At 36.9% G+C, this 17,323-nt stretch overlaps 1 protein-coding gene across 8 annotated transcripts in view; it reads left to right on the top strand.

The window, feature by feature from the left end:
• The window catches only part of ITGB6 (integrin subunit beta 6), a 204,845-nt gene that overhangs the window by 141,559 nt on the left and 45,963 nt on the right, over nt 1-17,323 (top strand). For 7 of the 8 annotated variants that reach the window (XM_069080069.1, XM_069080067.1, XM_069080064.1 and 4 more), the window contains one exon: nt 13,746-13,835. The exons of the other annotated variant lie outside the window; for it this stretch is intronic. In XM_069080069.1, coding sequence (XP_068936170.1) covers nt 13,746-13,835 — 90 coding nt within the window. The remainder of the gene's footprint in view (nt 1-13,745; nt 13,836-17,323) is intronic. 8 annotated transcript variants of the gene reach the window in all.

Below are 17,323 nucleotides of genomic sequence, written 5' to 3'. Positions count from 1 at the left end.
GCATAAAGCTAGGAGCCCTGCATTTGCAGATAATGAATGTAAGAACTGGCAAGGGGGAAAATAACCCACTAGGATGAAAAGCCTCAAGGGGAAAAAAGCTTTCTGATTTATTTCAGAAGGAGGGACCTTCCTTGAGAGTCAACCTGATTTTTTCCCCTGGGCTCAAGAACAAATACATCACTCCTATAAAAGAGGAAGGACTTCACCAGAGAAGAGTTATCATTCCTTTGACCAGATAAATAGTACAGTTTATTCCACAGAAAATTACTTTTGCTCCTAAACTTTTACTTTTTCCTCACTGGCTTTCAAGATCTTTTTTTTTTCCAATTTGAGAATTAAAATCTAAGCATTTTTTAAATTCACTAGACAAACATTCTTGCATTCTATAATTAGAACCCAGTTTGAGATATACAATTATTCCTTCCACATCAGGGGACAATTAGGGGGCACAGTGCCCCTTGAGTTCTGCATAATCTTTGTAAAATGTTTTGGTTCTCCCTTCACACCAGAGAAGAAGTCTGAATTATTAGGGCATTAAAAGATAAAATATGTTGATATTATACAATACTATATATATATATATATATATATATATATATATATATGTTTTATGCATTTCTGAGTTTCTGAACTTTTTTCTGTGTCATTTGCTAGCTTTCCCATGTCTGCGACTTCCACAAAACTCCCCAAAAGTTCCCATTCAATTTCTTATGCCAGCCCACGTGGGGAAAATCATAATGTGGAAGGGATAACTGTAAACTAGTTTGGGGTATTCAATTGCATTGGTTATTTGGGACAGTTGAAGCCCCTAGGCCCCAACCAAAGTTTTTTTCTAGCAGAAAAAAAGGCCATTTCTCCATTCATTCTTTAAGGCTCACCAGTAAAATCCTGGGAATCTACTTGTCAGTCTAGGTCTAGGTGGTCAGAGTTTGCTTCTGCAACAGAAGAAGAGAGGTCCATTTAAGCTGGTAACCAGAAAAGCCCTTTCTTTGAGACCTTTTAGAATTCATCCATTCAACAAACCTTTATTAAGTATTATTGCACGCAAAGCACTGGGCTGACTTTTAAAGAAGATAAAAAGTTTAGATAAGGAGCAGCTAGGTGGCCCAGTGAATAGAGCACTGGCCCTGGAGTCAGGAGGTCCTGAGTTCAAATGTGGCCTCAGACACTTAACACTTACTAGCCATGTGACCTTGGGCAAGTCACTTAACCCCAATTGCCCTGCCTTCTTCCCTCCAAAAAAAAAAGAAAAAAGTTTCTATAAGACCATCCCTGCCCTCATCAAATTTACAGTCTATTAGGGAAATAGTATACAAACATAGCTACCTATAATACACAATCTTACATGACAAGTACATCAAAAACTTGGAAAACAAAGGGTCATGAAAGACCTAAAGGAATAAGCTTCTTTCTGAATCTGGAGAGGTCAGGCATGGTATGGAAATCATCTGTAATATAAAGCTCTAGTTGTGTGACCTTGGGCAAAGAGCTCCACTTCCTTGGGGTGCTGTTTGATCATTTATAAAATTGGAGAATTAGATTGAAAGTTCTCTAGAGGAACCCCTCTAACTCTGACTTTTTTTTTTGAACATTGAAATAGTGACATATATAACTCAGGAACAGCTTGTTCACAAAGTTGAAGCATGTAAGGAAATAATATTTTAGATCCCCTTTGAAAAATAAAAATAATAAAATGTGTGCAGAATATTTGGGGGTATTTCTGAGGAAAAGTTCCCTTTAATATCACTGATCCAACTAGTAAATAAAATCCAGATCACTCTTGTAAAGCATTCTAGAAGGCACTGAATTACAATAATTAGCTGGATAAGCATCCTGGTTTTGTTCTGCTATGCATTTCAGCAGGAGAAAAAGATGTTTCATGGTTAGAATACTGCTTAAAACAGCACCACTTCCCTCCTCCCCACCCCCATCCCCAAAAAGTTCTGCATAATTTGGGTTTAGGTAATTGCATCAAAATTAAAGAAAGCATTCTTTACATTAAATATAAAAGTATATTTAAAACTTCCTTAAGCACAAACAATAAGATTCATGTTGTAAATGCATATGGGGTGTACAGGAACCTGCTCAGACTATCTCATAAGATCTGATGGTTAAATTTTCAAAGTGAACATTTACACCTCAGAAATCACCAAACACCACAAATCAAGACTTGATTATTGTTTTGCTGGTTGTTTAGATTTAAGAACGTGATGGAAAAAGTCTTAATTATGTAGACACACTTAAAACTTTGTCAGGTGCACTTTTTTTTTGGAGAGCTGTTTGTTATTTTAATAGTTATTAAGTTCTATTGCTTAGTACTTAATATACTTAAGTACTATATATGTAGTACTTAGTACTTAATATGCTTAAGTACTACATAACTTAATAACTCCACTGACTATAATAATTAATTTTTTAAATGGTCCAACAAAGACCTAAGGCACAGTATATCAGAGAGTTAAAGGCAAAAATATGGATCTTCTAAAAGATGCAAGTAAAAGCATCCCTTTGACACAGGAAGAAAGTAGAGATGGAATAATTAACAGCAATTATCTTCATTGTGCCCAGCATGCAAAACAGTTGAATAAATTAGAATGCAATCAGCATAAATTGGTCAGTGAAAGAGAGAGTCACAACCTACTAAAACTTAGGAAGATGCATTGTAATATTGGAGAAAGATCTACAATGTGGCAGGTTCAGATGTAGACATTTCATCCCCTACTCATTCCAAAATTAAGTGGATTAATTATCTCCATATAGATAAAATGTAAATAAGAACTATCAAAACTTACTTGTTCATATTTTAAAATGACAATTAAAACTATAAAAACGTAAAGAAATAACGGGCAGCTGGGTGGCACAGTGGATAGAGAGCCAGGCCTAGAGACAGGAAGACTCATCTTTGTGAGTTCAAATCCGACCTCAGACACTTACTAGCTGTGTGAGCTGGACAAATTACTTAACCCTGCTTATCTCAGGTTTTTCATTTGGAGAAGGAAATGACAAATCACTCTAGTATCTTTGCAATGAAAACCCCAACATGGGGTCACAAAGAGTCAGACATAACTGAAAATGACTGAATTACCAGAAGAAATAATAATAGAACCCCACTCCTACTAGGAATGTATTTCAGTGTTATTTAGAATTCAAACTCTGAGAAAACAGAGACAGTGCCTTTAAAATATATATATATATATATATATATATATATATATATATATATATATATATCGAGTATCCAACAAAATTGTTGTTGGTTGTTGTTATTCAGTTGTTTCTGACTCTTTGTGACCAAATTGGGAGTTTTCCTTGGCAAAGATACTGGAGTGATCTGCCATTTCCCTCTCTATAGGAACTGAGGCAAACAGGGTTCAGTGACTTGCCCAGGGTCATACAGCTAGACATGTCAGACTCCCGATTTGAACTCAGGAAGATGAGTCTTCCTGATTACAAGTCCAATGTCTTCTTGGATTTTTTTTTAAATAGCTATCTACCAGGGCAAGGTAAAGCATCGGCAAAGGGTCATTTAGAAGACTTACACTGAAGGACAAAAAGCAAAGCATCTTCATTTACCCCCTCTACTCTTTCCTGAGATTGCCTGTTAAGGTAGGAGATGCCAGGTGTGAGCCATTGACTAGGTTAGGGAAAAGTAACTAATAAATCCCGAAGCCCTACCCTTCAGTCTGGCCTTCCCCAAATAGTTGAAGAAAGCAAGGGACTTGAGGACTTCATTGGTTCAACATTATCCACTATTATCCAACATTATCCACTATTATTCAATATCTGACAATGACAAATATTTCATTGAAGATTGTGTGACCTGTGGGAAAGAACAAGGTATTTTCAGAAAAGGCTAGTATGGAATTTAAGGAATGTTTTAAGAAAAGGGCATATGTTCAAATTAAGAAATAGAACAATAACAGATGGGACAAAGGAGGGAAGGTGGAAATGATGGAGTAGTGGAGGGGGAAAAGGAGAGAGGGAAACAGAGGGAGAGAGAGAGGCATTGGGAAACAGAGAAAGAGGAAGGTATGGAAAAGACAAAGAGACCCAGTACAAGCAAATGTGATATGATTCAAGGGTTTGTGGGTGTGTGTGACTGACCCCTATGGACCCCTTCTCAGAATACCCTTTGTTTCCTACATTCACAATTGAAGGAATTCTACATTTCAATAAGAAGTTAGCAAAAATAAAGATGCAATTTTTTTTTCCTATCCAAGTTCACAGATGTTCTGAAATTTGTCCATGAACTACAGGTTAAGATCTCTTGTTTAAAGACATTGTGCATAATAGGGTAAGGAGTGGAGGTGGGAAGACCCTTTTAAGAACTAAGAAAAAATATTTACATTAAAATTATGTAACGTTGTATCTTCTTAGTCAATACAAACTAACTTTCTTATTACATATATTTAAAGCTAGAAATTTCTATATTCATTAATAATGAAAATTGACTGCTCCCTCTTGATATGTGCAGGGCTGTACATCAAGAGGGCAATACCATGTCCAAGGCCTAAAGAGAATTAGGGTGCTGCTCTGTGCGTCTGTTTTTGTACACTATTGAGTAAAAAGATGCCATTGGTACATTCAACTTTTGATTATCTAGACTAATGAGGGGATGTTGGTATTGTCTGGCTTTAAGCCTGAGGGCATCCTTCCTTCATGTGTTCCAGTCCCAGAGACAAAGAAAAAGATCTAACAATATGATAGACTGGGAACAATCAGAGCCTCAAGAAATCAAACCTGAAACAAAGATCCACTAAAAAGGAGTCAAAGTCCAAGGTAGAAGGTCAAGGTCAGGAACAAGAAGAGGAATAACCATGGAGGACAATTCAGGAGCAAGCATTGTCACTGCACTAATTCAACCTTGGGTAGCCAATGGATAAAGTGTTAATCAAATGGCAATAAGTATCCAAAACCAGGACCAAGTCAGAGGTTGGGGAAAGCTGGACAAGCTACCATATAAAGGCTAATATTGAACCAATGAAGTCCTCAAGTCTCTTACCTTGCCCTGGTAGATAACTAATTTTTTTTTTTAAATCCAAGAAGACAAACACAATCCAACTGATAACCAAGAAACTTTTTTAAAGCAAGGAAGAAAAAGCAAATAAAAAAGACAGAAGCAGGGTTAGGGATCTTATGAAATTGCAAAAAAAGAAATCAGAGAGCAGCAGGCACACAAAATTCAGCCCAGAATATCTAAGCCAGAAAAAGAGGCCTCAGAACATGCTGGGTGGCATCATAGGGAGGTGGCCCCCACAGCACACCCATAAGCCATAATTAGGATAGTCCATGGATTGATAATTGAGAAATGAGTGATAGAAATTCAAGCCCAAGCACACTAGTTTGCATTTCTAATCAGCTTCTCTGCTATTGTTTACCAACCCCATGATTCCTAATTTCCAAGAATAATCTTCTAAAGACACAATGCTATAATTCATAACAGCCAGGCATGCAAAGTCTTCCTTCTCTACCATAAAACATGTTTAATCATGCTGATTTACAATAGCATTTTAGTGCCGTAATGAAAGAGAGGCATTTGATACATAATATTTAAAGGAATCATAACACTCCTGGAGATTTAAAGTATAATTTTTAACAGCATTAGACCAGGAAGCCAAATTGTCCATGTTTATAGATAATTATTTGAAATACTTTTGGGGAACCAACATCCAGAATTTAATTAATAGCTTTCTTCTACACAATTTTCAGTGTTATCACTTGGCACTGCTACTCGCTGCCTAGTCCTTTATACCCTTACACTGGTGGTTATCAGCAAATGTGATTAATGTTAGCTCCTGATTCTAATAGCCTCCTGCCAAATGTTGTCCTATGTGAACAGGAATAACCATGCTGAGAGAAGTGAATCGACTTGACTTTACCAACAGAGAGTTGAACAAAATTCACAAGACCAGTTGGACCATTGTCTTTGGAAAATATTCATTACACCTCTACAACTATGGTTTACCATAAATTTATCAAGGATGACAATTTATACAATCTTTGGGATCTCAGATCCTTTTTCTTAGAGATTTTAAGCTTCCCTTTTTCAGCTACTAAAAGCTACCTCCCACCTTCCCTTCTCCTGGGATCAGTTGAATTTGCATATTCTCCAGTTTCTACGATGATATCCAATGTTAGCCCTCGATTCACATCTTCTATTATTGCAGGAGCATAGGCTCTTGGTATAGTGGACAGTGGCCGGGATTTTGAATTGGAGAATCTAGGGCTTGAATCTCAGCTCTACTTTACTATCTCTGTGACCTTGGGCAAGTAACTATGGCCAACCTCTCTGGCCCTCAATTTCCACATGTGTCAAAGGACTTCCACCTAGAAATCTAGGATCATAACCATGTATATGTTTTGGGGACAATGTTTGCTGTACACCTTCATACAAGTGATACATATTTGTCTGACACTTTGGAATTTGTCTGACACTTTGGAATATTGTCCACAGCCAAGATAAAGTGTTACTTCCTTTGGTGAAAAGTCAACAAATGCAATTCAACAAAGCTTTATTAAATATTTTTATTACTATTAAGTTCCTACATCATGGTAGCTACATGGTGCAGTAGATAGAGTATCCAGGCTAGAATCAAGAAGACTCATCTTCCTGGGTTCAAATCCAGCCTCAGACACTTACTAGCTGTGTAACCATGGGTAAGGCACTTAACTCTGCCTTAGTTCCTCATCAGTAAAATGAGCAGGAGAAGGAAATGACAAGCCACTTCAGAATCTTTGCCAAGAAAACCCTAAATGGGGACATGAAAGGTCAGGCACAATCGAAAAACGACTGAACACCTTCTTCACCATGCAAAGCAATCTTGGGTGCTGGGGTAAAAACATAAAAACGAACATTTTTCCTTACCCTCTAGGATTTTACATTCTACATTAAGGATGAAATGCATATACAGACAAGAAAATTCAAGATAATTTGAGGAGAGAATGATAACCATCTGGGGAGATTAGGAAAGACTTTAAGGGAGAGACAGTACTTGGGCTGCACCTTGAAGAAAATGGTGGTCAGGCGTTCCAGGCATGCCGAATGGCCTATATAAAAGCACCCACAGAGGGAAGGGAAATGGAATGCCAAGTTTAGAGAAAAACTAGTACACCAGTTTGTCTGAAACTTTGAGTGTATGAGGAGAAGTAATTTGAAATAAATCTGAAAAGGTGGGAAAGTGGGAAGGGGAGGAAGAGAAAGATTGTGGAGAGTTTTCAACATTAACCCATGAAGTTTGTATCTTTTTATAGAAGTAGCATTAAAGATTTTTAGAAGAGAAATGGTATGGTTAGACTTGTGTCTAAGGGATATTAATTTGATAGTTTTGTGGAGGATGTACTAGATGGGGACAAGAAAGAGGAAACCTAGTGACAATAACAACAGCAACATAACTAGTGTTTGAATATCACCTACTATGCTAAATGCTTTACAAAGAGTATCTCATTTTGTCCACACACAACCCTAGGAAATAGCTGGTGTTTTTATTCCCATTTTATGGGAAACTAATGAGGAGAGAGGTTAAATGGCTTACACAGAGTCCCATAGTTATTAAGTGTCTGCGACTGCATTTGAACTTGGGTCTTCCTGACTACAGCCCCAGAATTCTATCCACTGCTCCTCTTCGCAGCCTAGCCTAGGCTGAATGACTGTGTGAATGGAGAGAAACAGGCAGAATTGAGAGATGTTATGGTGGTAAACTTGGTAAAGCTTGGCAATTGACTATATATGGGAAAAGAGGGAGAGTAAAAACTCAAAGATGGTTCCAAGGTTGTGAACCTGCAACTGGAAGGATGATGGTGCCCTCAGCAGGAAAACTAAAGTTTAGAGCTGGCACAGATTTAGTAGAGTTTGAGATTTCTTTTCTCTTTTTTTTTCTTTTTAAAATTTATTTACTATTAGTTTACAACATTCAGTTCTACAAGTTTTTGTGTTCCAAAAGCTTGAGATTTCTACAACACAACCATGTAGAGATAACTAGCAGGAAATTGGTAATACATGGCAAAAGTTTGGGGTAGAAGTTATTATTATTAATAATACTATGATTTGCTACAAGGATACTCTCAAGGTCTCTCTTAAGAACTTTGGAATAGATTGTGTGACATGGGAGACACTGGCACAGGACTGCCCAGCATGGTGTGCCCACATCAGAGAAGGTGCTGTGCTCTATGAGCAAAGCAGAAATGAAATACCTCAAAAGAAACACAAGATGGGCAAATTTAGAGAATCTACCCCAAATGTTCATATGAACTATTTATGTCCAACCTGTGGTAGAGCATTCTGAGCTTATTTTGGTCTGATCAGTCACAGTCAGACACATCATAACTCGACTCTAACATAGCGATGTCATTTTGACCCTCTTCAAAAATAAGAAGAACCAACCAATCAAAATTGTTCATAATGATAATAATAATAATAATAGCTAACCTTTATGTAGTGCTTTAAGGCTTGCAAACATCCTCTTATTTAATCCTCATGACAACCAAAGAAACTTCATTTTACAGAAGAGAAAACTAAGGCAGATAGAGGTTATGACTTACCCAGGGTAATACAGCTAGTAAGCATACAAAACTGAATTTGAACTCAATTCTTCCTGACTTTAGGTCCAGTCTCTGTCCACTGTATCACTTACCTGCCCAGAACAGAGATAAATATATAGGTCTGGAAATCAGTGGTATGGAGATCATTGAACCCATAAAAACTCAACCTCCTCAAAGAGATAATATAGAGAAAGAAGAGAAAAAGTCCCAGCATAGACCTTTGGAAGCCACTTATGTCTTGTGGATGAGCGATAGGTGATAATCCAGTAAAAGAGACTAAGAAGAAACAAGCTATATAGATAGGAGAAGTGAGAGAGAGCAGTGTAATAGAAGGAAGGGGAAAGACTCCAAAAGGAGAGGGTGAAGTACTGTCAAAAGCTATAGAAATGTCAAGAAGGAGTAGGAGTGAGGAAAGGTCATTGGATTTAGAAACTAACATATCATTGGTAGACATGGAAAGAGCAATCTCTGTCAAATGGCTGGTTTGGAAGACACATTACAAGGGGGTAATAAATGAATGGGAGTTAAAGAAAGGGAGGCAATGGGTGTAGAAAGCTTTTTCTAAAGGTTTGGCCATGACAGAGAAGAGAGATATGAAATGATAGCTTGAGAGGATGATAGAGTTAAGTTAAGAACTTATAGGGTTTGGAAGACATAGGAATATTTATAAGTAGCAGGGAAGAAGCCAAAGGATTCAAGGGTAGAGGAAAAAGTGCAGGTGTGAACTTGTACACTATGTGATTAAGATTATGTTGGGAAGAAAGTGAGGCCGGAGCAGAGGTAATGAATGACCTGGAACAGCACAGGGGGAGGAGTTGCCTGTAGGCATGGCCCTAATTCCAAATCTTGGGTTCTTTCTCCCTGGGTTGGGGTTGGCTTGCTCACTTTACCTGTACCAACTTCAGCAAGTTGAGGTGGTTACTCAGAGAAAGAAGGTGAACTACTACTCTACTAAGAATTGTGTCAGGGCCCAAGGAGTAACCTTTGTATGTCACTATTCCTGCTGACACTAGATGTTGAATTTTAAAATGTGAAAAAGGCTCATGAGCCTCTACTCATCTCCCATTTATAAATAATCACACTCAATCTTAAAATTTTGCTAAAAATACAAAGCAAACAAAAAAATTGCATAATATTCTACCAATAAATTTCACTTACACTCTCCCACCAATGCATATACTACCCATGAGGAGAGTGGGCACACACTTAAAGTCCTGTAGTTATGAAACATAAAGGGAACACATGTAGCTAGGGAAACTCACAGTTCTGCAACTATAGACTCTGGAACTGTTAATGAAAACTCTTTGATATAACAAGTCTTCTGTGTTTAACAGATACTTAACACTGCTCAACCAAGCTGGCTCATACAGTGCTTAACTAATATCTCACTGGCCAAAACATTTCAGCTAGACAACTCTATACTCCACTGAGAATCTTGTCTGATTTCTTGTCTGTTTCCAAACTATTTCTCTTCTCTATTAAGCTTATTCCTTAGCAGAAACTGTGGTATCAATAATTCCCAGCTTCAGACTTAACTTAATGCCTTCAAGTCAAGTAATATACTCTTTTAGGAAAAGACAATGACCTTTATCCAAAAAAGAAAAACAAAAACCCTTTATCCTTTATCCTAGTGTCTCCAACACTGCTCATTTGCAGAACCTTTTCTTTCTCTGCCTCTTAGCAGCAATGGGTGGCAAAACAAATAACTATCTACTGTCTTTTCTTTTCTCTTCTCAAAAAATCATAATAGAAAACAGAGTATATTCTCCATATTCCTTCTTCTGAGCAGCAGTTGTCAGAGAGGGAACTCAAGTTTCTCATTGGACAACCAATATGCCCAGCAACAGTCAGGAGGCAAAATTACAATCTCTCTTTAATGTAGTTCTGAAATATGCCCTTTCACATATCCCCCCTTCTTCCTTGCTTCAGCAGCTAGGTCCTTTCTATAAATGTCCCCATCTTAGCTTATCGTTAGTAACAAGTTCTCATGTTATCTATAATCAGGTAAATTAAATTTATCCCATTATAACAAAACAATTCTTAAGTGAACTTGGGTATGAGCTTTCCCAGATATGAGCCTAAAAGTTCTCTCGTTCTTTGTACATGAATCAATAAAGGAGACATTATCATCCATTCACCCTAGTATTCTACATTGTCTTATTCAAACGAGTAACTGCTATCTCAAATCATTTAAGTTTCATTTAACTTAGTAACTGTTTCTCTAAGGCAGATCTATAGACCTATGCCCTATATAAGTGAATTTATCAGCTGTTTCATTATAGAACCTGAAGTAGGCTTATATCCCAGACAATTGCACTGCCAATAAATAAATAAAGATTTACTGTAGGTCACAGATATAATAAATAACTTTAAGATGAAGGAGATAGAAGAACAGATTGAAGGATAGCATGTTATGACAAAAGAGAGGAATTTCAGAGTTCGGGGGGGGGGGGAATGATAGTACAGCAGTTATGTTTGATGTTGAAATCAAGGATATAGCTATACCTACATGTGGCAGAGATGGAGTGAAAGTGTAGGTTAGGGAAATGTAAAGAGTAATGGACTAAGAAGCCAGGGTGTTAGTGGGGCTATGAACATGCATATTAAAGTCTTTAATATAAGGACAAGGATTGGGGTAGATGGGAATACTGTGATCTATGTACTGCTTGACTCAAGAAAATTATAACAATGACCTGGGAGTCAGTAATTCAATTTAATTTAGCAAACATATATTAAGCATCTACTGTGATCAAGGCACTGTGCTACAAAAATAAACACAGGAATTGTCTCCCAGGAGTTTATATTCTACTTGGGCAATTAAAATGCAGATATAAAACATGGTACAGAGGAAAGCTAACTGCCTCTGAAACTAAAGGACTTAGGTTTAAATTCTCTGGTGCTTACTACCTGTGTGACTTTGGGGAAGTCAGTTTCCTTGTCTGTAAAATAAGAGAGCTAGGCTAGATAGAGGATATATTAAACACTTATTATGTGCTAGGCAATGTGTTAATATCTAGGGCTACAAAATAAAATCAAGCAAGATAGTCACTGCCCTCTGACAACTTACATATAATGGGAATAGCCTCTGTGATCTCCAATCTAAGTAGGGTATAAAGAAAATTTGACAGAAAAAGCAGGGAAGTTTTCACACAGGATGTGGCAAATGAACTGAAGATTCTGAGATACTGAGAATAGGGAGAAAAATTCCAGGCATGAGCAAAAGCTCATGCAAATGTATAGGGAGGGAAGAGAAAGTGCTAAGTTTAGAGAGCAGTTAGTAATCAAATGAGCCTTGACTTGACTAGAGCTAGAGTTTGTGATAGGAAGCAATATGCAAGGGCAATGAAAGTCAGATGGCTGTTGTCCAACAAGACCCATGATACAAAAATGCTGTCTGTGCCTTGGTCCACATTATCACTGCAATGCCCCCCATTTAAGCAGAGGCCAAATTTCTGGCAATCTCAACTCTTGAGAACATATCTGTATACCTGCAAATAAATGAAACATCCCTCTGAATGGTGAAATATCTATGACAAAACCTACACACTACATAGTTCACACCTTTACCATAGCAGAATCCCCTTATCCTAGTCAAAGACTATTTGCTCTGTCTTATATATTGTTCTAATAAGATTGGTTATCTAGATTTTAGAGACCACAAATAATTTAATAGACATATGCTTATATAGCTTTAATAGGTTTGCCAGATGTCTTCCTCACAACAACCCCGTGAGTATACGGTCAAAATAGCTAGTGTACATAGTGCTTTAAGACTTGTAAAATACTCTACATGCATTATCTCATTTGAGCCTCACAAAAACTTTGTGAGAAAGATGCTACAAGAATTACTGTCCCCATTTTATAGAGGAACAAAGGAAGGCTCAGAGATCAGTCACTTGCCCATGGTCTCACAAGCAGTAAGTGTAGGTATCAGAATTTGAACTTCAACTTCTTGACTCTGAGCTGTACACTATCAAATATTTCAATGACTAGGCATTACTTCTTCAGGAATAGCTAGGTGGCATAGTGGATAGAGTGCTGGGCCTGGAGTCGGGAAGACTCATCTTCTCGAGTTCAAATATGGGCCTCAGACACTTCCTAGCTCTGTGACCCTGGGCAAATCACTTAAGCCTGTTTACTTCAGTTTCCTCATCTGTAAAATGATCTGGAGAAGGAAAAGACAAACTACTCCAGTACCTTTGCTAAGAAAACCCCAAATGGGGTCATAAAGAGTCAGATATGACTGAAAACAAATGAACAAATTATTTCCACATCATATCTGAGAACCCTGAAGTTGAGAGGATCAAATGACATAACGAGTTACCAAATGAATAGGTGAACCTGAACTCAAATATAGGTCTTCTGTCTCTAAGGCTAGTCGTCTTTTCACTATACCATAATGCCTCTCACCCAAATTAGAAGGTGACAGTACTGGATAGCAAAAAGATGGCTGTCAGCTATCTCTGAGAGCCATGGGAAGAGACAGTTAACTTGCTAACTACAAGGGATGAAACCAAAAACTATACAGTTGCACTCAATAATGAACAACATAGAGACCTTTAAGGTCAAGAGCAAACATACTTTTGTACCTCAATAACCTCTAAGGCTTATGACTTTGTTCCTGTGCTCTGAAATCAACCACAGTAGGCTACAGAGGAGGGATGCACTGGAGTTAATCAATAGAAACTACCCAAGTAATTTATCCTTTTTAAGGGCAACCAAGAGATTGGTCATGAAGATTTAGGAACTCTTCTAGCCTGGTCAAGTTACTTAATTGCCTTAGCTAACTTAACTATAAAACAGAGAGAAATACTACCAACTAAGCAGAAATTTATAGGAAAACAAATGCTTTGGGCTTCTTGGGAAAATATGAGTTCAATGAATTCAGACTATTAGTTTTATTGCTGTTATTGTTATTATAAGTCATAACTCCTTTCCTGTTATGGAAGTATAGCCTTTGACTAAGTTAACCACAGAACCTTTAGATTTCCCCACGGGCAACTCTGGCCAAGACATTTCCCACTTGAATACAGGAAGCAGTATACTTGACTTGGGCTACAATTTCAATGGAAATACTCATTCATTATCAGGAGCCTGTTTTCATTGACCAGTTGAATAGGAGTGATCAAAGCCAGCAAGTTGAACCACATGTGTTTCTCAATTATCATTGGGCAAAGGAAGACATTTTTACTCTTCTTTGTTTACAGAATTATGCCAAACTTATTCCTGGAGCTACAGTAGGGCTTCTTCAGAAAGACTCTGGAAACATTCTTCAGTTGATCATTTCATCATACAAAGTATGGTACCTTACTCCTTACATTGTGTGTGTGTGTGTGTGTGTGTGTGTGTTTTAAAGCTAAGCTATATTTTCACGCCACTGAATGGCCTCTGTTATGAATGTCCAAAGTTGGATGATATACAAGGTGCTTGTTTTCATTTTATGTAACTCAAGAGCTATCCTTTCTAAAAGGCAGAACACAGAACTACATGGACACACACACACACACACACACACACTCATGTGTCTGGTCCTAGAGTTTTAGTTGTTCACAAAACAGCATCCAAAACCAAAACACTATCGTTGTGAAATTCTTTTCCCTACTATAACTGTATGTTGTGTGACTCAATCAGAGCACCTCTTCAAGACTATTCTAATGACTCTAAATAAAAGGGGGAAAGTCCTAAACTACAGATTAAAAAAAGAGGCAATTTGTTGAGAAATATTTGTGCATTTTGCAGTAATGCAAGAGAATGCCTAAAGAGCTAACATAGGCATGGGATAGGTCATGTGGTTTTTTGTTGTTAGTTGAGGGGTTTTTTTTGTTTGTTTTGTTTTTTGACACAGTAATTGACAATCCTCTGTTACATTAGAATGTTGCTCATTCAGAACCAGGAGAACATCATACACAATAACAGCAACATTATGCAATGATCAACTATGATTGACTTAGCTTTTCTTAGCAATACAACCCAAGACAATTCCAAAAGATTCATGATGGAAAATATTATCTAAATCCAGAGAACGAATTATGGAGTCTGAACGCAGATCAAAAGCATGCTATTTACACTTTTTTTTTGTTTTCTGGGGTTTTTTTGTGTGACTTTTAAACCCTTTTATTCTATTTCTTCTTTCACAACATGACGAATGTGGAAACACGTTTATATGATTGCACACATATAACCTACATCAGATTGCTTGCCATCCATGGGAGGCAGAAAAAGTTTGAAACTAAATATCTTATAAAAAGTGAATGTTGAAAACTATATTTACATGTAATTGGAAAACATGGGTTATTTATCAAAAAATTTTATTTATCAAAAAAAAATTTTTTAATATTTCTCATTACCTTTAACCTAGCATTTTCAAATGGACCTTTAAAAAAAGAAACCACCAAAATCAAACCAGTGAAACACCTGTTCTGGATTCTGCTGTCTGAAACCAGGGGAGATTTCCATTGGTTTTATAGGCATACAATTATTGGACTAGATTTTGTGAACCTGATGATAGAATTTCTCCCTTCACTGAAGGCATACACCAATTTACTAGTTATAGTATTGATTTTTTAGGTCTGGTTTCATTATTTAATAGAAAGAAGTACAGATATCTGATGAATGTCCTTCCATTTATTTTATTCCACAAATTTTTTTTCCTTGTCTTTATTTATTTTGGAGAAAAACACGAAAAATTACACACAAAAAAGGTAGGTCTTCTAATACTAGAGAAGGAAGTGGATAAAGAGATTATCAAAACTTGCTTTCTCACAAATAGCTTGGTTTTGTAATTTTTGACATTATAAAATTAACAGTAAATGAACTATACCCAGCAATTTATCTACAACTATTCCCCCTACACAACCCACTCCCCATTCAAGATAGGTTTTGAACAATAATTCATTCTCAAATATCTTATTACAACAAAGAATTAAACACAAATTTGTCTTCTTGGTTAAAGTAGAATGCAGTTTTAGGGCCTACACTGCCATCCTTTGAAATTTCAGTTCACTTGGCTCACATCAAAAATTTATCACCACATTAACTCAGGCTTGAAATTCTTCCAGGCAGGAAAGTCAGTCAACAACAACACTATAAAAACCTTCTTCTGTGCCCATACCGTAATTAAAGTTTTAATGTGTAGAATCTAATAAAAAACACAAGGCGATCCTTTACTGAATGAGAACACACTCCAATTAGTTTACCCCAGCATTTTCAAATTAGTTTCCTTCTAAAATCTTCAAAGGATTTAAGGAAATTAGGAAAGAGTGAGTTGTCAAAATATTTGTTATAAGATATTCTCATATTCCCTCTTCCTCAAGTCTGATTCAAGGCCTGCTCTGATCATGCCCCTGCTTGCTTTAACAAAGGTTAAGTTCTGTACTAAGACTCTGTGTGTGTGTGTGTGTGTGTGTGTGTTTTGTGATCGGAAAGTGCAACTGTAACTTGGAGGGTAGTTGAAATAAAAATTGTTGATCATTTGAATTAAGCCCCCATTATATTCAAATATTCTAAAGTACAAGTAAACAGATACTCAATAGAAGGTTTCGAATTGATTTAGAGTTGTTATTGAACCATCAGAACTCAAGGCAATCATAAATCATAAAAAAATAAGGACAATCGTAAGTCAGGAAATATGTCTCAGAAGAGGCTAGAATTATTTTTCTTTTTAAAATATTTATAATTTTTTCAATTAACAAACTTTTTTTCTCACCCACTTCTGCCCCATTGGAGAAGAAAAATAAAACCCTTTTAAATATGCATAGTCTAGCAAAATGATTTTCCACCTGCCCTTATTCAAAACTATATGTCTTGGGGTGGCACAGTGAATAGAGCACTGGCCCTGGAGTCAGGAGGACCTGAGTTCAAATGTGGCCTCAGACACTTAACACAAAACTAGTCATGTGACCTTGGGCAAGTCACTTACCCCCGATTGCCCTACCTTTCCCCCCCCCCTCCAAAAAGCAAAAAAACAAACAACGAAAAAGACTGTATGTCTCATTATGTATATTAAGTCCACCCCCTCTCTGACAGGAATTGTTCATCACTGGTCCTCTGGAATTGCAATTAGTCATTGCCTTAATCAAAGTTTTTAAATCTCTTAAAGTTGCTTTTACATTTTTTTTATTGTTCTCCTGGTTTTTCTCACTGCACTTCTGTATCACTCTGCATCAGTTCATACAAATGATCCCAGGTTTGTCAGAAAGTGTCTCTTTCATCATTTCTTACAGCACAGCAATGTTTTATTACATCCATATACCATAATTTGTTCAGGCATTTCCCAATTGATGGACACTCCCTTACTTTTTAGTTTCAAATTATTGTTCTAATCTTTTGTTGACTTCAATGTTATTTTTAAAAAGAGGCAATGTGGGCCAGTGGATTGAATACTGGATATGGAGTCAGAAAGCTCTGGTTCTCACATTTATTAGCTCTGTGACTAGATATTAACACTTATCAAAGAAACATAAATGAGAGAAACGTCTGATGCCATCTAGTCCACACACACCCTCATTTTACAAATGAGGAAGCCAAGGCCCAGGAAAGTGAAGAGATTTTTCCCAAAATTAAACATGTAGGAAACATCTAAAGAAGAATTTGAACTCAGATGTTCAGATCATAGAGCCAGTGTTCTTTCCGTTATCCCAATTTCTCTGAATTTCAGATGATTTCCTTAGATTATAAATCATAAATGTATTACATCTGCCTCAGTAGAGGGGATAATTATCCTGAAAAAAATCAGAGGTCCTTACATCTTGAGCTGAAAAGGACCTCGGGAGCAATATAATTCAGG

The sequence above is a fragment of the Petaurus breviceps genome, unplaced genomic scaffold (genome assembly GCF_028583685.1).
Source record: "Petaurus breviceps papuanus isolate PSGF00001 unplaced genomic scaffold, PetGlider_PUasm1.0 91133, whole genome shotgun sequence".
Taxonomy (NCBI): Eukaryota; Metazoa; Chordata; class Mammalia; order Diprotodontia; family Petauridae; genus Petaurus; species Petaurus breviceps.
This window is presented reverse-complemented; position numbering and strand designations above follow the sequence as displayed.